Here is a 25,876-nt window from a genome sequence, read left to right on the forward strand (position 1 = left end):
TAATGGACACTTGAGTACACCAGATTTAATCCTATTTTTCACATTTGCCTTATTAGTAGTGTATTTTTCTATTCTTTTCTTTTTAAAAAAAAACCCGCAAAACTATAAAATTGTGCCTTGAACCTAATGCAACAATGCAAATAGAAAAAGTGATGTGCGAGATGCAGATTATGCTTTTTTACGAGTTATTCTAATTCTAATACATGTGTTGAGTGTAATACTACTGTATTTTATAATTCAAGGTCAGGGTTTCTGAAGTGTTATTTGTCTGGCTTTTTTACAAATTCTACATGCTTTTATTTCTTAAAAATCTTCTCGAGGCTATTCATTAGTCTTCTATTTCATTTCTTCTACTCCACAAGAACATAAAGCAGTATTTAAGAGGATGTTACTACTTCTGGTGACATAATTTTCTTACTTAGTGGTTATGTTGTTCAAAAAATCAGTATTCACCACCCTGTGTGCAGTAAGGCAATCATACACAGAGCCAAGGTGTTTGTTGATTTAAATACTTGTGCAAAGATGGGTGCTAGGTGGAAAATCCACAAAGCCAGCACAGCAAGCAGAAATGATGACCACTATTTAAATGTTAATCTTGATATATTCCACTTACCTAGTATATATTCAGTGTTTACTACTCTACTATTGCTGAGTTGTGCTCAGCTGGCTTCTTATCTTGGGCAGCCTGGTGGCCTTCATTGTTTACTATTGTATTATTGCTGAGCTGTGCTGAGCTAGCTTTGTTAATTTCTTCTTATCTTGGATGTCCTGCAGTAGCACACACTTCCTCCCAGATTTTGTTACCCCTCTGGGTCTATGATCTTTGAAGCATGTCAAGCCCTAAACTTTAAAAAAGTAATTCTATTGACAAATAATTTGTCTTAAACATCAGGGAAATACTCAATCTATTGAAGAAGTAGGAAGAAAGGGAGGAGACTTCACTTCTCTTTTGATGGAGCTAAGCAAGTTGTAAGTGGATTCATGTCTTTGAGGAATATTTTCATTACCAATAAAGTATGTAAAATACCTTCTTTGTCATCAGTGTCTTTGAATCACACAAATCATTGTTAAGAAATGATCCCTTTACAGTTTTATAAGCATTTAATATTCACCATTAACAGATGATGTTACCAATTGGCACAGAAAAACAAGAGCAAAAAGAATGACCCATTCTTAATGTTTAAGAAGCTTCACATTATGTACAGACCTTCAGGAACAAAAGGCTCCTGCTGGATTGCAGGCCTACTTTGACCCCATTAGAGGTGAGAAAGAATGATTTTCATTGTCCAGGAGACAGTATGACCTAGTGGCCACAAAATAAGGCTCCTCTTACACAATTGAAAAAAATAATCTTTGTTGTGAGCTCCTTCATGACCCTTCAAACATCAGCAAAAGGGGGGGAGATTATCCACCATTCCAAGGAGCAGGAAGGTGAGCAGAACTTTCTCCCACAGACCAGGAGCTGCCACCCACTGCCATGCTTGCCCATGCACACACGAGTATGTGCATGTACAAATACACATTTGAGAAGGGACAAGGATCCAGGTCACATTTCTGAAAGGAAGCCGAATGACAATGCTGTGGAAGATAACACTGTTTCTGTCGTGTGATCTCTGCAGAATGCACCTAATGGCATGAGTTCCAAGAGAACAGAGAAGCCCATGGAAAAGCCCTGGTTCAGTCAATGTTCAGTTAAATATGTGTACATACATTTTTCTCTTGATTAGCTCTGTGTATCCCCTTCCACGCTGGCTGCTCACTGTTTATTATTAGTGACTCTCTTCTTTTAGTTTTTGTATGAAGAAGGGGACATCCAAATTGACTGAATAGAATTTCATAGTCTAACACTAAAGAATTTTGAAGAATTCAGCCTATATGAAACTAAGCTTTTTAACAAAAACACTACACCAGTTCAAACACCTTGAATTGCACCTACGAAGCTAGTTAGGGATGCTTGAGAGATTCCTTGTTGAAACACAATATTTTTGCACTGTGCACACAGTTGAGGAAAGGGTAGGCAAAACTGAAATATCTAGAAAGTTTACAATGGCTATGTAACCAGGAAATGCTGCTTTTTTGTTAGAACTGGTTTGTGTTACAAAACAGATACTCTGAGAAGTGTGCATGGACTTCAGCTTTGACATGGGAAACTGTCTCCTGGTGTCTTTGGAGCTGCTGAGGAAATCGCAGAAAAAGGACTTGGGAAAAGCAAACTCTCTTTAATCTCAAGGCAAAGACTCTGGTAGCTTCAAAGTGAGGGCAAAGTTCCTTCAGCATCAAACTGGATGCTGACTGTGATTGATCTCAGGATGCCTGAATAACTTGGTCACAGTGAGGCAGAACAGTATTTTTCTGGATTCACTCCTCCTTGTCTGACTCTGAAGTTGAACAGTTCTTACTGAAGATCAAGAAAATGAAAGTTCAATTTTACTGAAATAAAATTCTGTATCTAGTTTCAAAGAGCAATAATTTATGCAGTGCCTCTAAATACTAAGAAGCCTAAGAATCACTACAATCTTGAGCACTGCAGTGTTTGAAGTGCAAATGAGGTACATGTATGGAGCAAACTGAGTCCACCTAAAAAAGTGCAGCTGGGCATTTCTTGCATGGGCAGTTACTAGGCATAGAAAGATAAATACTGCCTGTGGAAGGCATAATACCTAAAGGGTATTAGCTCAATACACAAACAACAGAGAGTAAACAAACGAACATGGTTTCATACGGAGCTGATATTTATTCATTGTTGGTTGAGTCGTAGCCCACCATGAATCATCACTGGGACAAATACTTTACTGGTAGAATTCCATCCAAAAGTCAAGTCAAAAAGATTTCATGGAATGAGTAAGAAAATTATTTGCACAGATCAGTACAAACTAACTGCAATAGCTGCCATAAGACCGTCTGTAGTAGATACAGAAGTGGTTTCCCAATTGTTTGCAGTGGATTATCATACACCTGATAGCTTGCATCATAGTGGATGAGAATTTTAGCAAAATAACATCTGAATAGCAAAACTGAAATCTTTTTTTGTTGTGAATAAATTCAAAAATAGCTTCCACAAAAGCAACAAAATAAATCCATTCTGTATAGACAATCACATAAACCACATCAGCACACCAGCAAATTAACTGGATTTGTTTGCAACATTCATTCTGAAGATGGAACTGCTAAGGGCAAAACCTCCATGTTTCTCCTTCAGATGAAAACAGTTAAAGGACATATTATGCCTATAGTCATTAATGCCTCAAAATGTTCCTGACAGTTTTCCATTACCGTGAAATGTGAAATCCATTATCTGCTTGATTATTTTAGACAGCAAGGAAACTGCACTGGGAGTATTTGAAAAAGTTACAGTTATGCTGTAATCAAGTGGCTTGAACTTTGATAACATCATTAGTAACTCTTAAGTCTGATAACACACTTTAGAGATGGTACTCTGCCCACAAGTTAATGGAAAAAAAAGAGCTTCTAGCTAATTGCCCAAATCTGTACTGCATCCTTCAAAAGCTACTCAACAGATGCGATCACTTAATCTTGAATGTTGTAACAAAAGGTTTGAATCACTTTTCTTCAGCTGCCAGAATAACTAACAGAAGCATTTCATTTTGACAACAGTGAATACATGGAAATGCTGAAGCATGTTCCCAAAAGATGGTTATCTTTGAACCTGCAGCTGGCAGGAACTTGAAACATTTTCCAGCTATTAGATGTTATATTTATATACTAACAAATGATTCCCAAATGCAATTTTTCAGGATCACAAAGGTCAAGATGATGAAGAGAGGTTTTCAATGACTGCTGCTCGTATTTACTTCATAATTGCAATATTGTTAATGACAGAGTCCTATACCTGCATGTACTTGAGGTATTGTAACTCATGACAATATATTAAAGAAAAGTTAAATAGCAGCGTGAACAGTAATTTACTTGGTCATATGTGCAACTGTTACATTAAAGCTCATCACAGCAAAAAAATTTTAATAGAAAATAATTTCTAATTTTGACAGTTACTAATCTCTCAAATACCTGACTTTAAAGTTCGATTTCAACAAAAGTAAACATGCAGTCTCTCTAACCCTCCCCAGTTCTTCAGGAAGGGCACATTATACAACCGTTGAGAGAATTGATTATTAATTTTTTATTTGGGGAATGCTAAACTGGGGAATATTCAGCCTTCTGTGAGTCAAACTAAGTAATGTTCACAGCTGATTTTAAAAGTACTAGAACAGATACTGTATTCAAGAAAGCCACATGTTTGCTTACAGTGAGTTAATCATTTGCATCACCTTCCTGCCCTGGATATAAATATATGGGAGTCCTAATTTTCTATGGCTTCTTTGAAACTGCCAGAATGTTAAAACAGTCACCCTTTGTAGAGGCAAGGGGGCACTTGTAGACTGGCCCAAGTATGTGCATTATTGAAAATGTATGCGAAGGTGTGAATAGATAATAATGTTTGCCTTTATGGTTCAAGAGAGTTAAACTGAAAGGCGGCTGCAAAGAATCTTGTGATACTGAGTGACTGTGCAAGCAAATGAGATATGAAAATTAATTGTGGGTCACCACAAGTAATGGAATAGGAGTAAATAACCTTCTTTATGTCTATATAGTCAGTGGCTCCAAATTAGCTAATACCTCTAAGGAAAATGATCTGAGAATCACTGCATTTTCTTTTGAAACTCACTTGCACTGAAAAAACCAGAAAAAAGCACATCAAGTGTGTAAATGTCCCCTGTCCAGATCCAGTTCCTATATATTTTTCCCATGTTTCCTGTACTGGCATTGCTGTCCACCAAGCCATGTAGTGATGGAACACAGGAATAGTTTGTAGTTGATCTACTTGCTGGTTCCTTCAGGAGGAGAGTCGATGCAGTCACATCATTGTCATCACAGTTTGAGAGCTTTCTTTAACATCTAGTAACTATTTCAAGAGTACTGTGTGTATGTAAACAACCCCAGAACTGACACAACAAATTAATATCTGGCTCACCAACACCTGACTGGTTCACTGCCTATGCATAGCAGAAAAGGAGACATAGAGAGAGACAGCTGTTTATCTCAATTTCCCTCAAGTGAAGTACTCTTCAGTGCTTAACTAATCAAGTTACTCAGATGGCTTCATTACCCTCCAGTGACTCTGGCAGAATTTCTTCATAATCCTCCTGGCAATTCAATTTCAGGTCTTTCAGGAGGTATGATACCCCCACTATGTACTGGAACTCCTGCCAGGAGAAAGAGCCAGGAAACACATGGGAAATATCTCTCATTAACACTACCCAGTTAACTTTATGTGCATCATCCTCATAATCCTAAATTCAGCACATTCCAGTGTTACAGAAAATGCACAGGAATCTCAGGACATGGAAATAAACAGCACAGGCAGCCATATCAGGAGAACTGAGCAGCGTTACTGCCAAACTCGTCCACTGCTCGGTGCTGGAGGTTTTATCTCATCACACATAAGCAGCATCAATTCAATGCCAGCCTACAGAAATCCAGAGCCTCATCCACCTCCCTCTCAGAACTGGATCAGAGCCTAAAAATGTGAAAGTGACTCTTGAAATGAAACAGCCACCCAAGAAGTCATTCTTTGTGGGAATCAACACACTTCAAATGCTGTGATGGAAGGTACTCTCATGAAATTAAATCTGTCTGAGTCCCAAAGTATGGCCCAATTCTTGGATTTTCGGAGTCTATGGATATGACATTTATATAAGATTCCCTTCCACATATCATTAAGGATGGAGGGAGATAAAGTTTAAAACTCTTTGGCCCCTATTTAATTTAATTTTATTCAACTATAATGCTTTGCTTCATGGTGTTCATATTATTTTTTTCCTCACTTGCTAGTAGGAAAGTAGCGAGCCTTTTTATGAATAGAATCACACTTCTAGATTTTGGCTTTTTTTCTGGGAACTCTAAAATCAATATAAATTCAGACTTATTGACAGGATAATGTTTTCTTTACACAAAGAAAACCTTAAACTGAAGAAAGCTCTCCAGAAAGAATTACAGTAGTGGACCATGAAATGAATGTCATAGGTCCTGTTATAACATTAAGATAGGACATAACTTTAAAAATAAAGTAAAAAGATTTAAAAAATTATTAGTAAATAATATCCATGCATTTGGTTTTGGGTTTTTTTTTTCTTTAAATAGAACCATTGTTTCAGAAAAAAAAATAAATTACAGAAGCTTATTTGAAGCATATACTATTCTCTACAGGAACCTTATGATGGACATTGACCAGCATTTTTCCAAATAGTTCTCTGGATACTTAATACTTTCCCAGCTGGCAGAATATCTCACTTTGTTGAATAGAAGCCTATGTTTCTAGAAATGCAACTACTCATCACAGCCAATACTGAAGTTTCAAGGAAGTTGTCACTGTTAGAGTAGCACTGATATTATCCTGGTAAACCATACAAACACATAGATGGACACATATATCATTACACACATACCCATATATGTATTAATTTAATGAGTGTATAATTTTTGTTTTGATTTGCTTTACTTCAGAGGTAATTGATAAAGCATTATTGCATCTGTTCTATAAGTGGGAAATTGGAATAATGATCCCTTATTCATTAAATCAAAGACAATTTAATGGAGATGCCCAAGCAGTCTTTTGACTGAGAAACCAGTCTGCAGGAGGGGCATCCTCAGTTTTGATCCCTTCTCTAAGGAGGGCTAATCACAAGGAACAAGCCAGGCTCCTTTTTTGCTTTCCTGCCAAGGGAGCTCTCTGCTTCTGTAGGAGGCAAGGCACTTTCTGTTGAGGATATAAGGAATCCTGTATGTACTGTTCTCACAATCACACACGTAGAGAAAGATTAAAGAAAGCTGGCATTTAAAGCCTTGGAGTGTTGCGATGGAGCTCCAAACAGAAACTAAACTGTGAACTCTTGCAACAAGAGCTGCTGCTGAGTTCCTGACATATGTATGCTGCAGAAATACTTCAAAATATGTAACATAGGCCACTGGATGACATGCCACATTTGGACCTCGAAGGTTCTGATCCTGTTCTACTAATATGGTACTGTGCCATTTCTGGACAGTCATTCTTCATCTCTTGTTTCATAAAACTCTTTGGCATAGGTAGTCTCCCACACTTTTTTGCTGTGTGAGACACAAAGACAAGGCAAGAAGGAAGCCTGATTTCAACTGCAGCCTTCAGCTAGTCAGGGCTAACCACTGCATCACATGTTCAATCACTGATGAATTCATGAGTTTGGCACAAACACATAGTGAGTTAGGAATTGAACAGCATTAGCAATCAGTCTATAAAGCAACCACTGCAGCATTAGCAAGGAAAGGTTTGAGATCACTCAGTGATGAGCACTGATCAACTGGTTCACTACAATAATTTAATAAATTGCTTATCTAGGTTTTTTTACATCCTATACAAGAATGCAAGGCTTTTTTTCCCTGTGTGATTAGTAATGGTGATGTTCATTATATCAAAATAAGGAAAAAGTGGTCTGCAGTACGTTATATTCTTGCCAAGACATATTTGGCACCTTCAGGTAGGTAAAATCATATTACTGACAGCAAAGGGCAACACAGACCTCATAAGTAAATAAAACCAAAAACATGTGTTAAAAAATCATACCAGCTCTTTACTATATCTGAGTATAAACCCCAGCATCATCTGTAGATTTGCTATAGAGCCAAAATCCTAGAAGTATTATCTCTTAAAAAATATTTTTAAACACCTATGTAAAATATATGTGAAAGAGGAAAGCAGTGCAACAAAGACAATGACAAATACCTTTGCTTTGACTAAACTACATCAACTTTTAGATGTTTACTGCATAATCTGATATGTCTAGCACACTTCATCATATCCAAAAGCTATAACCCTGTGAAATTTTATAATTATTTTCTTTGTGTATACAAATACTCCATTTATCATCCCAAAGACTAGTTGGTTATACCAAAAGTAACACAGTACCACGTTGAAAACAAGAAGTTTTACAATGGGGTTTTTTTTTTGTTCTGTTAGCCTTAGGTCTGATACTCATTTACCTTGCATGTCACACTGCCTTTTCAAGCTGTGTTTGCTTGAGAAGGACTATATCATGACTGAGGTCAAACTCACATGAATATCATCTATTTTTCATTCATCTCAGGGAGTTGAACAGAGATGAACACTGAAGTAAGGCCATGCCCTGCACAGGACCAGCATCAAGGTGTCCCTTTTGCCCCACAGCCACATCATGTGCCAGATCCACACCAGCCCAAAACAGCCGGCAGCCTCAGTGGAAACTGTGCCCTCACACCTGAGGCTGCAGGGGAGAGCAAGTTACTTCCATGGCTGCTGCCCGCTCCAGAGTGCTTTCACCTTACGGCAGGCCCGCAACAGCACAGGAGCCCACAGTGAATACACCTGCCATGGTCATCCGACAGCAGAATCACAGGGTGAGTTAGGTTGGAAAAGACCTCTGAGATCATCAAGTCCAACCCCTGACCCAACACCAACCTGCCAACCAGACCATGGCACTGAGTGCCATGTCCAGTCTTTCCTAAAACACCCCCAGGGACGGTGACTCCACCACTTCCTTGGGCAGCCCATTCCAGTATCTAATCACTCTTTCAGTGGAGAAATTCTTCCTGATGTCCAACTTAAACCTCTCCTAGCACAGCTTGAGGCTATGGCCTCTCATCCTGTCACTAGTTGAGTGGGAGAAGCAGGCCGACCCACAACTGCTACAGTCTCCTGTCAGGTGGTTGTCGAGAGTGATAAGGTCACCCCTAAGCCTCCTCTTCTCCAGGCAAAACAACTCCGCTCCCTCGGCCGCTCCTCATAGGCCATATGCTCCAGACCCTTCCCCAGCTCCGCTGCCTTTCTCTGGACAGGCTCCAGCACCTCAGTGTCCTCCCTGGAGTGAGGCGCCCAGAAATGAGGCCACAGGTGTGGCCTCAGCAGTGCCGAGAACAGGGGAAGAATCGCCTCTCTGGTCCTGCTGACCACACTATTTTTAGTACATCGGGACGTGGTTTCTTTTTCCGGGAACACCCCGCGCCAACCGCACGGCTGCCCAAGCCCGGGGTCCGCCAGCGTTCCGGCAGCACCGGGGCCAGCGCGCAGCCGCCCGGGCCGCAGCCGCGCGGAGATGGCGGCGGAGCAGGAAGCGGGCGGGAGGCGCCATGTCGGGCCCCGCTGCGGAGGTGAGGGCGCCGGCCCGGATGCCGGGGTACGGGACGTGCGGGAGCAGCGTTGTGTTTCTCTGGGGGCAGCAGGAGTGTGGCTTCCCCGCCTTGGTGGAGCCCAGGGAGCTGCTGCCCTTGCCTTGGCGCTGGCGGTGAGGTCGGGGGGTGGTCGCAGGAGGCACGAACCGCCCAGCTGCTCCCCAGCCCCGGTTTGACCTTCAGCGCCGTGCAAGGCCCGGCTGGCCCTCGGGACCGAGGGGAACGGAGAACAGCGCCCTGAGAAGCGGGGGGGGTTGGCGGGTAGGGCCGTGCCTGCTTCTCCTGCCCGGGCTGTGCCACGGGTCTGAGGCGCGGTGGCATTTTCGCTTCTGAGCAGGACAGCAGTGGGTCAAACTTAAGCTAGAGGGGTCCGGGGATGTGTAGCAGGAACGGGTATGAGGTGCCAGGGGAGGTTTAGGTTGGACATTAGGAAGAATTTCTTCACAGACAGGGTGATTAGATGCTGGAATGGACTGCCCAAGGAGGTGGTGGAGCCACCGTTTTGGGAGGTGTTTAAGGAAAGACTGGACTTGCGATGGTCTGGTTGGACAGGGTGGTGTTGGGTCATAGGTTAGACTCGATGATCTCAGAGGACTTTTCTGACCTAATTGATTCTGTGATGTTTAATGAAGGATTTGGAGAAAACCCCGCAGAATTAGCGTGCCCGTGGCATTCTGGATCACAGTTACAGAGTGCACTGGCCTACCCGTTTCCTGGGAGCGGCTGCAGGCAGATTTGCAGGCTGATCTCTCCCAAGTTTCGTGGGCTCGTGTCTGAGCTGGAGGTTCCAGTGGTGATGCTCAGCCGCTGGTATCGTGAGCCTGACCCCAAACCTCGGCCAGACAAGCTGTCACCTGTGGCTGGCTTCCACGCCAAGGAAGTGTCAGCTTCTTCCAGATAAACACGGCTGGACTGCTGCTCCCAGCTGCTGTAACTACCCTTCTGATTTATATTGGAAGCGGCTGTAATTCCACTCACAGAAGAGGCTGACCTTGGAAACTGCAGGATGGATATTTGTGATGGTACTATTATGGGAATTCTTTATGTATTTGTTATATTAGTCTCCCTACAGCATTGATGTCTTGAAATAATGCGCATGTTGGCACAAATACAGAAAGGAGTTAGAGTTCATGCTTTTAAATGTAGTGTTATTTTAATAAATATATAAAAATCCATTTAATTTCAAGTGTATTTCATCCTTTATTTGAACCAGTACATCATGTGTCTTTGATCAAGATTCTCAAGTATTAAGAAATTATTTACTTTCGCTTTTAAGTGTTCTTTTAGCATAAGGAATTTTAGCAGACACTAATAATATTTTACAAATACCGTTTCTTTAAGTCATACTCTTTATCCATTCAGGATGGATGGCCTTTTCAGGAGCATATATACTCTCCTGCATACAAAGGATTTATTTTTAAAGGAAAAAAGTTTTATAATTTTTCAGTGGAAAACCTGTGAAACAACAATAAAGTGGTATCTAATCTAAGTATGGCCCTGGCAATGGTATGACAAATAGAAATAGTATAGACCCAAGACTTAACTGAAAAAATGAATGTTAAAGCAATGCAAAGACAGTGTTCATTTGACAAATGATGAAAAGCTTGCAGAAGTTCATAAAGCATGTTTCTATTACTTATGTGTTCCATTTTTATATGACTTTGTCAGCACAATTTTCCATAAAAAGACATTGCAAACTAAACATTTATCTTTGCTTGTAGTGTGCTAGAATTGAAGTTTTTGCTAGCTCTATATGAATAAGAATAATCTTCAAAGCTATTTTGTAAAGGAAATGTATTCAAGAGAAAGAATTGCTTATTTCTCTCCAAAATGATTCATTTTTTCTTTGTAGAGTATTAAGTAAACAAATGTACTTTGGATGGATATGTCTTAAATACATTTATACTTACTGATTTAGGCTTCTGTCTTCAAGACAGTCTGTTTTGTTGGACTTTTGTGCCAATACAAAGCTCAATGAAAGAAGGAAGTGTGATCCACTTTAGGAAAGCTTTTTTTAGATTGAGCTTGTCCAGGTTTCAAATCAGTACATCTGCAAGAGGATATAAACAGTATTTATGGAGACTGAAAGATAGAGGGACACACAAGAGAAGTCTGATGAACTCTATTACTTAAAAGCGAATGTTAAACCTGCACCTCACAACATGTTCTTCTTTTCAGTAGGTTTAAAAAGTGCTAATTACACTTGAGTAAATGAACAAGAAATTTAAGATGAAATTACAAAATAGTAGAGGAAAGCTGTAATGCCAAGAATGGACATGGAAAGTAAGATCTTTATAGGAAAAGAATTTTCAGTCTTTTGTAGTTATAATAGAACGTGTAAAAGTCTGAATTTTTTTTCAAGTATTGGCTGCTGGAGCCATGATGTGCACAACAGTGTAACCTTTCCTTTTCAAAAAGGTATAAACTCCTAATCATTTTGTCTGCGGTGGAAAGATGGGAAGACTAGAGCCTTACAGCTTTAAAAGAAATGCAGAACAGTTTCCATTTTTTGTACTTCTAAGAGCATTATAGTGTATAAGCCAATCTCAATGTACTGGGAATTTTGAATTATGATTTCCCAGTGTTTGGAGGGCGATGTTACGAATGCTTCTTGTGCCCAGACGTTGAGTAGAGAGAGCAGAGCAGCTGAGTGATACAATCCCAGTGGTGTTGAGAGAGCACCCAAACATTTCATGAACTGACACTCTTACGTGTATAAGGCAATACAGTTAAAGTATGTTGAAGAAACTAGCTTCTACTTGGAGATGTCACAGCCTTCCTGAAATTGTTTGGCTGGTTTGCTGTCTGAAGTGATTGGAAATACGAATATGAACATTTGCATCCATCCAGATGAACAGTTTAGGAGACTAAACTATATTGAATATAAGTAGTTAAGTAATAAATGATGACACAAATCTGCTTAGATCATATTTCTATCGCCAGGTATTTTTCTTGAGTGAGGCACAATGTTTATAGCATCCTCTTGCTGTAGGAAAATAGCGAAACATTGTTCATGTTGTCTGTCAGATTTAACAATAATTCTTTTTTGTTATAAAATCTGTTACTGTTGGAAAAACATGAATGTTAGGAAATGAAAAACTAATTCCACAAAGTGCAAAAAACTCTTTTTCACCCAGCGAAGTTTTGGCTCAGTACTGAAGCGGGTGATGTTAAAGGAGTGATAATAGCATTTTCTGCTTGGCTTAGCTTAAGTTTTGCTCTTTGTGATAGAGATACGTTGGGAAAATGCCAGATGTATTTCTAACAAGCTTGCATTTTTATGCAGATGGTAAGCTGTACTCTTTAGCTTTCAGGAGACTCTGTTAGTGTAGTGTACAAAAATTATTGTATGATTTGTGAAAGATTGTGTGCAGCCGCACCAAAGGCCTGAATCCCATGATAAACTTTACTGTAGAAGCTCAGCTTAGTGCAAAATACATGTCATAATCTGTGTCTCTACCGTAGCTAGATAGCATTAAGTCATGTCTGAGTCATCGGCTTAAATTTCTTTCAGCACACTTCTTTTCCTGTGTATTTGTCACTTGAGGCCAAAATGGGAGTTCGTGTTTAGAAAATGTGCCCTGTGTGTCAAAAGCCTGACTTTTGACCTGCTTGAAGCCCCAGCTAGTACCTCATAGTGACAAGTAGTGGAAAGTGGCTGAGAGAAAAGGGATTCCTCTGCCAGCTTTGACAAGGCTTTGTCATGAAGATTTGAAAAACCAGAGAGCCCCATGGAACATTTCTGTGACCTTGTGCTGAAACTAGGAAATGGATTTTAGAATAAAGTTAGTTAATATTGAAAAATAACCTGGTTGTAGATTAGAGAAACCACACAAGTGTTTCTTTATGTGAAATGGTGCAAATTTTAAAGGAAATTAAAGCCCACTTTATTTATACATAATTACCAATGAAACTGTTGATGACAAATCTCTCAGAACTATATATACATTTCATTATTGCCCCATTGAATCACAATGTATTATAATGTATTGTGAGTCTGTATAGCTGTCCTATTGTGGAAGAGATTAGCTAATACCTCCACTTGACACTTGTAATCTGTAACTTGTTAAAAGTAAATTTCGTAATTTTTTAAACTCCTTAAAATTATTTTATTAACAAGGTCAACAATATCAATAGAAATAGAGATTTCATGTCAGTGGAGTAATTACTTGTAACATTTTTTGTGTTTCAAGTAGTTAACTTCATTTAGTAGAAAAATTCATGTGATTAAGGAAGACGGGATATAGGAAAAGCTAAAATATCTTCCAGTGCGAATCAGTTTAACTGTAAATGAAGTTATTAAAAGGAGCCATTAGCAAGGTAATGTCTCTGCTGGGATGTGTATCCTCTCTAACATCAGCTGAGCATCCTAGAACTCAAAACAGCTGTAGCTATTCAATTTCTAAAGTATTTTCTCATTTAGTTTTTGCCATGGAACAAGTCAGGGTTTAATTTGTCTAGTGTAGCTGTAATATCTTGAACATTTTCATGAGCTCTGGCTTACATACTGATGTCAAATGAAGCCAGTGGCTAAGCAGCTTGTCTGGTAAGGACAACAGCTTTTCCTATCTCATTAAATCTCTGCATGTTTGATCTTATTAGAAAAATGTGCTGAGAGCTCTGCATTGAGGTTGATCCCTGAGGCTTGAGAATTTCATTATGTACTCTATTGATTGTTTTATCTTTTTTCTTTTTCTTTTTTTTTTTAAGAATATAAGAATTCTATTTTAATTAAAAATGGGGAGTCTAGGAGAAGGAACTCCAAATAAGGATTAAAAATTGGCCTTGTAAAAGAGGATACTCGGTGCATCTTCACATGAATGTGATACCCTCTGCCACCTCTCCTCTTCAAACTCCCTAATTTGGGAAGAAAGCTGTGGGAGAATGATTTCACTGAGAGAAACACAGAGTCGAGACAGTATGGCTCCAGATTAGTTGAAAGTCCTGTAGTTCAAGCAGTCGCTGATGTAAAAGGTGCAGAACAAAGCTACTTCTCCATAGTGCTGTGTACTTCACTGCTTCTGGATCTGTGAGTGAGAGGTGACTCTTGGTCAGTGAGGTGTCAGTGGTCATGGACAGCTGGAAATTACACCGTTGTATTGCCTCAATTCTCATTGTATTAACTTAGCTTTATTCATGTGGCTATTCTTTGAAGATGAACTTTACCTAGTTCTGTATTTTTTCAGTGTGGGAGGCAGTCCTGTAGAGAGGCAGGAAGAGCTCTGCTTTTTGCCAAGATGAAATAAAACCTCCAGTAAATGGTTTCTTGGTGACATTGATGATACCTGCTCTCCCACTGTAGATAGGATGGAGAAATGTTTTTGGAGTTGGAGGCTGGCTGTGAGAATTCTCTGATTTCTGATTAGGCTCTTGAGTTTAAAATAGCATTTGATAATTTTCATAGTTTATATGGGATTTAGGTTGCCCAAAGTAAGTTGGTGTTTCCAGGATTATGCTATGCACCATCTCTGCTATAGCATTAACATTTTTTAACACAACAGTTGCAGAGAATTTATTCCACTGTATCATGGTTTCACCCCAGCCAGCAGGCAAGCCTCATGGAGCCTCTCATTGGAGCCGTGGCCCCACCAGCAGGTCTGGGGAGAGAACTGGAAGGATAAAAACCAGAAAACTCATGGTTTGAGATAAGCACAGTTTAATAGGAAAAGTAAAAGCCACACACATAAGCAAACCAAACCCAGGAATTCATTCACTGTGTCTCACAGGCTGGCAGGTGTTCAGCCATCTCCAGGACAGCAGGGCCCCACCATGTGTAATGGTGACTTGGGAAGACAAACTCAATCACTCCAAATGTCCCCCCCCTCCCCTTCTTCCTTCTTCTCCCCCCTTTATGTACTGAGCATGATATCAATGGTCTGGAATATCCCTTAGGTCAGTTGGGGTCACCTGTCCTGGCTGCGTCTCCTCCCAATCTCCCATGCACCCCCAACTTCCTCACCATCGTGGCAGTAGGAAAGGCAGAAAAGGCCTTGGCTCTGTGTAGGCCCTGCTTAGCAATAACAAAAACAGTTCTATATTATCAACCCTCTGCATAAGTCCAGAACACAGCCCCATACCAGCCGCTGTGAAGGAAATTAACTCTACCCCAGCTGAAAGCAGCACACACTATTAGGAGTACTTGACTTCTGATCCTTGTCTGGGCTGTAGTCTGGATTTTTTTCCAGTTACATAGAATTTCTTGTAGAAAAGCTCACCTACATTGAAGGTTGGGATGAGGGAGAAGAAGACTGGTGTTCAGCCTTCCAAGACATTCATACACACTTGCTTGGATGCATTCTGAATTTGTCTTGGTTTTTCAGTGTTAAGACAAAATGGGCTATGGCTTTGCACAAGATAAGGTGTAAAGCAAAGACAAAGCATTTACCCCAAATACTTTTGGAGAGGGCAGTGTTTTTCTCGGGGACTGAATTTGCACTTAACAGGAAGTGTCTCAGGCTGTGGGTTTTTTTGTTTGTTGGTTTTCTCTTAGTCATTTTACTGTTTAAAAATGTTCTTACTCAACTTGGCATTATTACAGGATGGCTATATTTTAAACCTGAGGTAGCCTGATCTTTTTTTTTTTTTTGGAAGTGAACTGGCTTGCAAGTTTTTTATTGATTGTCATCATTTATTCTTGTACACACAAGTGACTCATTATACCATGCAGTCAAAGTGAGAGCTCATAACGATTTGGCAAGAAAGTGCCTCATCAGCATAGCATTACAGAGTCTCATTGTAAATATGAGCCTTGTAACCTTCAGTGTACATTTGGAACTCAAACAGATGTTGTCATGCATATTTGGAAAGTCATGGCGGTCAGTTGAAGTCCCTGGTGACTGGAAAAAAGGAAACATCACTTCCATATTAAAAAAGGGGAGAAAGAAAGATCCAGAGAACTACAGACTGGTGAGCCTCACCTCTGTGCTTAGGAAGAGACTCCTAGAAGATGTGCTAACACACATAAAAGACAGGAAGGTAATTCAAGGTAGCCAGCATGCCTTTACTAGTGGCAAGTCATGCCTGACCAACTTGGTGGCCTTCTAGGATGGAGTGACAACAAGGTGTTGACAAGGGAAGACTGACCAATGTCAACTGGACTTGTGTGAGGCCTTTGTTATGGTCCCACATGACATCCTTATCTCTGGATTGGAGAGATACGAACTTGATGGATGGACTCATTCTTATTTAGTGGATAAGGATGGATGGATGGAGCCAGGGAGTTGTGGTCAGTGTCTCTATGTCCAGGTGGAGGCCAGTGATGAGTGGTGTTCCTCAGGACTCTCATGGGACTGGTGCCCTTCATCAGTGACATGGGCAGTGGGATTGGTGCACCCTCAGCAAATTTGCAGATAACACAACAGCAGGACAGGATGCCATCCAGGGGGCCCTGGACAAACTTGAGAAGTGGGCCCCTTGTACTATATCAAATTGTACAACTTCTCCATCTCCTACACTTTGCAGGTAATTTTTAGGGTTATTCCTTTTAATGGCAGTTCTATGGATGAATAAATCTTCCCCTGTATCATCTTGTGTTATAAATCCATAGTTGTTTTTCCACAAGCACCTCATGAGATTCAACAAGTCCAGGTGCAAGGTGCTGCACCTGAGTCAGGGCAGTCCCAGACATGAGCACAGACTGGGAGAAGAAGTCATTGAGAGCAGCCCTGCAGAGAAAGACTTGGGGATTCTTATGGATGAGAAGCTGGACATGAGCCAACAGCGTGCACTCATGGCCCAGAAGGCCCATGGCACCCTGGGCTGCATCAAAAGCAGCGTAGCCAGCAGGTCGAGGGAGGGAGGGCTCTACTTTGCCCTCATGAGACCCCACCAGGAGTGCTGCATCCAGCTCTGGGATCCTCAGCCCCAGAAAAACATGGACTTGTTAGAGCAAGTCCAAAGCAGGACCACAAAGATGGTCAGAGAGCTGGAGCACCTCTCCTATGAAGATGGGCTGAGAGAGCTGGAGTTGGTCAGCCTGGAGAAGAGGAGGCTTTGGGGAGGCCTTATTGTGACCTTATGTTGTGACTTTTTATATGGGCAGATAGTGACAGACCAAATGTCAATGGTTTTAGATTGAAAGAGGGCAGATTTAGATTAGATGTTAGGAAGAAATTCTTTACGCAGAGGGTGGTGAGGCACTAGAACAGATTGCCCAGAGAAATTGTGGCTGCCCGATCCTTGGGAGTGTCCAAGGCCAGGTTGGGTGTGGCTCTGAGCAACCTTGTCTAGTAAATGGCATCCCCTGCCCATTGCAGGGGGGTTGGAACTAGGTCCTTTCCAGCCCAAACCATTCTGTGATTCTGTCATTGCTAAACTGAAATGCCTTGTGCCGTTCTGGGAGGGATGAGGATGTTTGTTTTCTACTGCACAAAACTGTGACGCTACCATTTGTTCGTTCTTTTTCTTACAGCTCTACCTTAACAAAGATGCATGATTCATTTCATAACTTAAGAAAAAACCCTAGTCTTTCTGGGATTTCTTGTCTCTTTGAATTAGGAACACAGCAGAACAGTGCTGACTGAGTTCGATTCAGTTAGTTTTATAAGTACTTGCTCAGCAGCATTTGTCAAATTGCATTAAATCAGGTAGAAAAGCGGTCAAATTCCAAGTTAAAGAAAGAAAGAGCAATATACAAACAATAGCTGGATAAGGGATGAACCCTTTCCCTTCTGTCTGTATCCCAACATCGATGGACTCCACAGGGTTTATTTGCCAAAATTAGGCAAATACATACCATAAAAATGTGAAGTCTCCTAAAGGTCACAGGGTAATTGTTTTATCTTTTTTCTTCACAGAGGCTGGAGTTACTCATGCACATTTCAAAAGATTCCATGGGTTTGCTATGCCACAGCTCCCTCAAGTGGTAGAATAATTTTCCATTTGGAATTGCGGCTTTATTTCTGTGACACACTTGTATTCTTTTCCAAAGGTTTTGGGGCTTCTCCCAACTTACATTCTGTCTGATTTATAACAGAAACAACAGAGTTCAAAGAACAAGAGTCTGAGCAGGGAAGAACTCAGGCTTACTATACTTGGGTTCCCAGTGAACTTCGGCTAGAGAAAACTGCAGTATTACAACTGCGTCGGTAATTTCAAATTTCTTCTTATAAGAATGCAAAAAACATGTTTTCTACAGTTGTCTGACACAATCATGTTGTGCCTTGATTAGAAAAGATGCTTGATATTCAGACTTGATATGAAATGCAGTGCACTTTTCCCAGTATTAATTAATGAGCTTTGCTTCATTCTTTGAAAGAAACCATGGTAGTAAAACGAACTGTTGGATTACTTTATATGTTCCTTTTAAATTCAGGAATCTCTGTTTAATTTCTGTTTGCATAAAACAATGGTGTCAACCTTGGTGATAAATCTGGTAGGGCAACAAATGTACAAACAACTTCTCATTGTTTTCATCACACTTCCTTTTAATTTGGAAATCAAGATGAAATTTATGCTTGAGTAGTTAGTGTAGTATTTCAGAAGTATGTATTGCTTTTCACCTTGAAGGATTTTAAAACTTTTTGCCAACTAGGTATGCACAACAAAGCCAGGACCATTCCTAGAATATTTCACTGCAGAAACCTCTCTGATGTCACTGATAATAATAATATAATATAATATTATATAATATAAATAATAATACCTTTATTCAGTGATTTTTTTTCTGCTGTTTCTTATGCTTCTCCCAACTACCAGTGAATATCCCTCTCCATTAAAATATTTAATTACTTTTTCTGTTACTTTTACTTAACTTTGCATATTACATTTGAAGGGAGTCAGTCGTACCTCTTTGCTAGAAGTTGTACATTTTGAGACAAGCATTTCCTTAGAAGTGATTGTTTTGACTTAAGTGTGAGGAGTCTATTAGGTGGTTTAATTTCCAAAATTATTTTAAAATAGTTGCCTATAATTTGATGTCCATATTTGTGTTTTCAGTTTGTTTATTTAGCTGCTGCTGAAACATTTACAAACTTGAATTTAATGTTGCATGAACTTGAAAAGTCAGTGCATGACTAAGAAAATTTAAAATTTCTGATAATTAAATTTATTGCCATAGTGTAAGAGTCCTAAGGTAGAACCTTGCCATGCTGGGGGGCTGTGTAGGATCAAGTAGATAATGATGAGCAAGGACCACTACCATGAAGCAGGTGATCCCCACAGACTCAGCATATGGATCTTGCATGTGGATTTCTTACATACAGATCCTCACCCTGCAGTATTAGAGAGGAAACTTCCTATGAAGCATAGTCCTCAATGAAATATCAAAATACCTCACCTTTGCCACAGGGTAGAAGTATATGCACTGATAAATTATCAGCAGAGTAGTTTGTGTCTGATAATTTCTTTGTGTGTCCATTGTCCTATATGCTAAATACTGAGAGCTCATGAAGTCATCTTGCCTTTAGATAAGTTTTACAGTGTGTGAGCTTAATACAACGCATACATAGACACAAGATCTGGAAGAAGCACAACTGATTATAAGGCGTAGCAATCATACTGGGTTAACATATAACTGTCACCAACTCTGCCCTGGATTGCATGAAAAACAGTAAATCAGCAGATAATAATTTTCTAATGTCAACTTCTTGGTATTCTGGAGACAGGGAACTGTTCTTGCTTTTGAGGGCTCTCCTACGTTACAAAACACTTCTTTTTGTTCACAGCCTCCGTGTGTTCCTGTAGCAGAACAGAGGAGTGGATGCACTTAACATGGGCTTTTTAGTATGATGATGCATAGGGTTCAACTTAAGTATGTGAAAACTGCATCCTGGTTCTCTGATTTTGAAACTTCTTGAGTAATAAAATCAGTTTCTGTAATTGCCATTATTGAGGTTTTGTAGGACTTCAAAACGTAAGACAGGAGTGTTTAAATACAGCTTAAGGGAATGCTGAGAACGTTCACTGTGCAGAGTGGGTTGGTTCTGTTTGTATAGAAAAAAGTCTTACCCTCTCTGCCTTTTGATTTTGTGGAACTCTGAGGTCCTACCTAAAGTTGGAACTTGTTTCTGTCCTGCAAAAGACAAGTTAGCTGGTGGTGGTCATAGAAACAACAGAGTGTGCAAATTACACAGCTGTATCTCTTGTCCCTCCTCTGCCCCTGTTCTCAGGAGTTTTCATCATGGAAACAGTGATGCTGCAAGAAACCTGCTTGTGATTCCTTTCCCATATGGACATGTGTAGCTAGCCTTGTCTCTGTCAGGCAGATGAGTTTTTCTGGAGTAGAATCAGGATGTATGCAATTTCAGACAAAACACTGATTTTGTGCGTAAACTAAGACTAACTGCAGAAAAGAGGAACACAATACTTACAAGACGCCGTTCATTTCTGCATTCTACATTTAATTCTCCTTTTCAGCAGAAAAATAATAGTAGGAGTAGAAACATTTTTTTGTATGCAAATTGGCAATAACAATGCACTGAGCATTTTTCGATCAAAGGACTTGATGAAAAGGAATCAAAAGGAAATACTATTGAAACCATGAGATTCTGCATTCTGAAGACCCCCTTTGATTTTCCTTTATGCGTCAGAGTATATGGGAGCATGCTTTACTAATGCTACAGCTGCAAGAAAATACAGAGGGATCTGTCTTTAACCTTCAAGAATTTTCAAAATTTGTAGATGTCAGTGTTTTGAAACTGTTTTGCTGGTGTCACTGGTTTTGAGCTGCCCCGTCTTGATAATCCATCTGTAATATGATGCCAGAGCTAGTGAGGGAAAGGGCAGCAATAGGACCTCAGGTAAAAGTCACTACTCTGACTTGCATCTCTGATAGCTCTAGGGAGAAACTTTCAAAAGAGGTGCAGCATGATGTCTTGTACAGCAAGTGAAAAGTTGAGGGTCATGTATGAAGCAGGATGGTGTTTCAGGCTTCTGTACACCATTTCAAGAAAATGGTGGCAAACTCAGTGATATATACAAATAAAATAGAGTAAAATAGCATAAAATGAAAAGAAGACTTTGTGTGAATATACAGAAGATGAATTAATGTCATAACTGCAGGAAAGGTGATGATCTTTCTTTTGTTTTCAGGTTTAAAAATGTCTGACCTGGAAAATATTGTACGCAGAACCCACAGTATTGAAAAACTACTGTCTGAGAACAATTTGCAAGATATTGAGGATCATCTTAAAGAACTTGAAGATGTTGACATGACTGTAGAATATCTCCAGGGGACAGATGTTACCAAGGCTGTATACAGAGTACTCAAGAGCTGCCCTTCAGGAGGGTTGAAAAAGAAAGCAAAGCAGTTATTATCAAGATGGAAAACACTTTACAAGAATAACTCTGCTCAGTCAATGCAACTTAAAAAGTCCATTTCTGTGTATGTGAAAGAGGAAATGGAGCATCTTGGTGTAGTTCCTAGAGAGCAGTTGCTGTCTGAAGGACCATGTCAGCAGGAGGCATTAGATGGTACTAGTTCCAACATTTTGGTCCCATCACAAACTGTTAAAAATGTGGTGTGTAACAATGCAGAAGGCAGTATGAATCAGCATTCTTCTTTTGAGGAACAACACACTGTTCGTGAAGATTCTAAATCTGTTGTTAGCGAAGCAAGTCTGCAGCAGCATCCAATGAGAGCTCTGAGGTGTAAATGTGTGGATCTTCTTTATAAAGCTTTGATTGGTTCTGCCAAAGATGAAGAAGAAACTGTTAAATGGCTAGAGTTAGCTAAAGATATTGAAGAACATATTTTTGCTCTTCATGCTAAAAATGATAAAAAGTACAAAAATTGCATTAGAAGTAAAATCTCTAACCTTAAGAACCCTAAAAGTTGCCACTTAAAACATAACCTTTTTTTGGGGACTTTGAGCCCAAAGGCTTTTGCTGAGATGACAGTGATGGAAATGGCCAGCGATGAACTGAAACAGCTCAGGGCTCTGTACACAAAATCATCTGTTCAGGAACATCAGCTTCCGCAGGTTATTAATGGCACACAGACAAATAAAATAAAGTGCAGACGCTGTGAAAAATTTGATTGCACTGTAACTATGATTGCCAGAGGAACTCTCTTTCTTCCAGCTTGGGTGCGAAACACAAATCCAGACGAACAAATGTTGACTTACGTTATTTGTAATGAATGTGGAGAACAGTGGTATCACAGCAGATGGATTTGTTTGTAATGCTATCTCTCTTTAATAAGGGGTTTGGTAACGTGTATGAGAACGTACCTCTGTTGAAACTCTGTAATTTTAAATTCTGCACTGATATTATGTGGGTGCTGCCACTAAAAACCTCAAAATCAATTTTTAAAAAAACTGCTATTGTATTTTTAAAGATGACTTGAATGAATCTTACGGGTTTTTAAGTAATCTAAATAGGTAAAGAAATAAAATAGTAAAGAGGAAAAAATGGTTACACTGTATCTGAGTAGAATATTTGCTAGTTAATCCATTAAAAATATTCTAAGTGCTGCAGTTTTTTCCTGAAGGGACTAGATACTTGGACATTTTTTTTTTATCTTCAGGAGGAGTTCTTTCACAGGACATAAGTTTAATTTACAGTAAACAAACTGTTTCCAGAACTGTAGTTCACATACTTGTGTGCATTGCAGAATGTTCAGCATGGATTCACTCCTTAATTAAATCACTATTTGCAAGCAAGTGTTAGATTATTAAGTTGGTTTGAGAGGTGATTTCTAACAGGGAAAAAGAAACAAAAAGAGCATTAAAGGGGGAGAAAGCAGCTAGCAAATTAAAGCAAGAATTACATTATGCTTTAGTTTTATTTTAGCTCCTGGAAGGAAAACAGGAGCTGTGACAGTCTATCACTATGTGGGCCAGATTTATAATATAAGATGGTATGGCCTGCTACTGCAAAGAAATTAATGCAGGATCAGATAATGGATTGTTTCAGAAAATGATGTAAATATATTATTTGATTTATGTTTATTTAATAAAATTAATAAGAGTTAATAACTTTCTGAGTGAATATCATCTCTGGAACTGGGACATCTGTCCTGAACTGAGAAAATTAATGTTTTTGTATAGTGCTGGTTACCCACAAACAATGACTAGAAGGAAATCCAATAGCAGAATTTTTTAAACATATTTTTGTTCCAGAGTCAACAGGATTCTCGCTGATTTTTTACAAGAAGTATTTATTAAAAAAAAAAAAAATTAATTCTTCTCACTGTGAGAGAAGTATCTTTTACGAATGCGCAACAGGCATTTTGCACTTCAATGTTAAAATGTATCAGCAGAGCAGAGAAACCTGCGGAGTATTTGCTGGAGGAATTGAGGACAGTTGTGCACCCATCTGACTATGACACAGCTGAGGTTGGTCAGCTCCTCTGGGCTGAGCTGCATGACCTCTTAGAGAAAGGAGTTGGGGGCATGAAATGAGAAAATAGCTGAACTAAAAGCCAGCCAGGACTGAAAGACAGGCCTTTATCTGTATATGGGGAAAATTACATGTAACCTAATGTTGCAAAGAGACACTTAACCTGTTCTACTGAAAAAAAGAAGAAAAATCTTTCCATTCTGTGAAGTGTTAACAGTTAACTTTCAGCGGCATTACTTAGATTTTTATCATGTAAAAAAGTGTGGTTTGGGGGAATTGCACTGATGTAAAATACACATTAAAGCTTTAGGCCAGACCCCCAATGTTCAACTGTGTAACCAAGGAGTTGCTATCTGGCCTTCCTTCCCAGCCCTTACTTGTGTGCTGAAATTGATGCTTACAAGTAGTCTTGCTTAAGTGGGAGGACCTTTGTGTACAGTATTATTGTTAGCTTTCAGTGAAACTACAGGAAAGCAAACACTCCTGTGTCAGTGGATCACAGTAAGCACAGGATTGTGTGCAGTCATTTTGAAGGTCATGGTCCTGTTGAGGAGAGCTTTATGCCAGCACTGTGCTGTGTCAGAACACCATGTAGCAGAAGACATTATTTTAGCTGTGAACAACTTATAAATAATTTCTGCCTGCAGTTCGTTTTGAAGCCATTCCAGTAATGTAGAGCTCATCCAAGTTTTATCTTGGCAAAGGGAAATGTAAAAAGGCATGGAGGGTGTTTTTGACAGAATATATTTCAAGGGTAAAATTTGTATCTGTAACACTGACTACATTTGTGACATAATATATAACATCATTTTCTTTTGCATTGCCCATCACTAATATGTAACTGTGCAGGCTTAAAATATTTGACTGGCTAAGTTTATATGCTTTGTCTCAGCTAACTTGCAGCTACATAGTGTGTAGAGCAGCAGGAGGGTGTAGATCACTGAAGTACAGGAAGTATAGAGTCCAGAAACAAAAGAAATGCTTTGAAAAGTGAGATTCTTTTATATTGTTGAAGTCTCTTTTTTTTTTTCAGTTCATTCCAGGTGAGAAAAATACCTCTTTTTTAAGCAGAGACAATTCATTTCGGTATGATGTTTAGCATGTCCAGGCAGCTACTCCTACAAGGACCGTGACATTAGAGGTGATCCCCACAAACACAGGAGAAATGTAAGCTGAACAAGGCTAAAGTCTGTATTTGTCTCCACAGGGTTTTCCAGAGATTCTATAAATTCAACTGCTTCTTGAATCCTGTGATTTAACAGCAGCAATAAGGCCTTAAACATAAATTGCACTCAAAGATCAAGCAGCCTGTAGCTGCAGAACTTGTGATACATATCTTAAGAAGATGAGAGCTAAATTAACAATGAATTTTACACAATTTTCAATGTAAAATCAAAGATACTATTCTATATCTGAGGTGCTCTATTAGTTGTACTCAATGTTGCTCCCTTAACACCAGTAACAAAACTTCTGGTTCCTGGAGATCCACTGCCAGATCCACTTCTGTTCTGTTGAGTGCCTTTTCTATCTCTGTCATACCCCTCTTACTGTGCACTTTTTAGGGAGGTACTCAGCTGCCATTTGTTGTTTATAACTCTTTCTTCTTTTCAAAACCAAAAGTAAATTTGTGCTGTTTATTTTTCATGTAAAGTGTATTCATTTCTGTCTGTTGTGCTATGTATGTTTGCTACTAAAGCAAAGAACTGCAACTCTTTAAACAAAAAACAGCTTTTTTGTGCCAAGAAAGAAAGTTAGCTGGTAACATGCTGTGATTAAGGAGCAAATATGTCGAATTACAGTCCTTCAGGGAATCTTCAGGATGTAATGGCCCAATTCACTGACTGCCTGGAAGATAAGGAAAGAAACAAGAGTACTTTGATAATTTCTTGGATTTGCTTGGGAGTTGGCTTGTTGCATTCTGGTATTAACAGAGCCATGAAGGCAGATGACTTCATATCCCCTCATTTTGTGCTGCTGTAATTCAGCCAAGAGGTAACAAAGTCATGTTTTACTGAGGCCATGTCCTCACTTGCCAGGATGGAACGTAGTCTCCTTGCCAGCTACAGATGGTAAAAAGTATTATTCACAAACTCTTATTATAAGAGAGCTTTGCTGATAGAGACCTTCCCCTACACACACACAAAAAAGTTGTCCATTATTTGCCATTGGATGTTTTTTGTGCTGTTCACTCTGATGTGACATAACAACACCACTTCATGAATACACCTCTGTGAACAAAATCCTTAAGGTGCAAAGTCAGCTTTCAGATGAAGGCGTGTGATGGAGCAGCAAGGGTGGGTTACTGTGCAGGGGGAGGCGAGCCAGGAGTGGATGGTGTCAAGGCATATAGGGACAGTGGCTTCAGTTAAAAGGGTCACTGTCCAGCAGCACCCAAACAAGA

At 39.6% G+C, this 25,876-nt stretch overlaps 1 protein-coding gene across 3 annotated transcripts; it reads left to right on the top strand.

The window, feature by feature from the left end:
- Positions 1-9,056: 9,056 nt before the first annotated feature.
- On the top strand, positions 9,057-25,011 carry TCEANC (transcription elongation factor A N-terminal and central domain containing). 3 transcript variants are annotated; one of them, XM_082277667.1, is made up of 3 exons: positions 9,077-9,174; positions 18,170-18,281; positions 21,226-25,011. In XM_082277667.1, exon 3 carries the CDS (start codon positions 21,234-21,236, stop codon positions 22,314-22,316), a length of 1,083 nt encoding a protein of 360 aa, XP_082133793.1. In that variant the 5' UTR covers positions 9,077-9,174; positions 18,170-18,281; positions 21,226-21,233; the 3' UTR covers positions 22,317-25,011. The 3 variants fall into 3 exon arrangements, with proteins under 3 accessions (XP_082133791.1, XP_082133793.1, XP_082133792.1); XM_082277665.1 differs by lacking the exon at positions 18,170-18,281 and having other exon boundaries at positions 9,057-9,174; XM_082277666.1 differs by lacking the exon at positions 18,170-18,281 and having other exon boundaries at positions 9,107-9,200.
- Positions 25,012-25,876: the final 865 nt, after the last annotated feature.

The sequence above is a fragment of the Coloeus monedula genome (assembly GCF_965178545.1).
Source record: "Coloeus monedula genome assembly, chromosome: 3".
NCBI classification, from domain to species: Eukaryota; Metazoa; Chordata; class Aves; order Passeriformes; family Corvidae; genus Coloeus; species Coloeus monedula.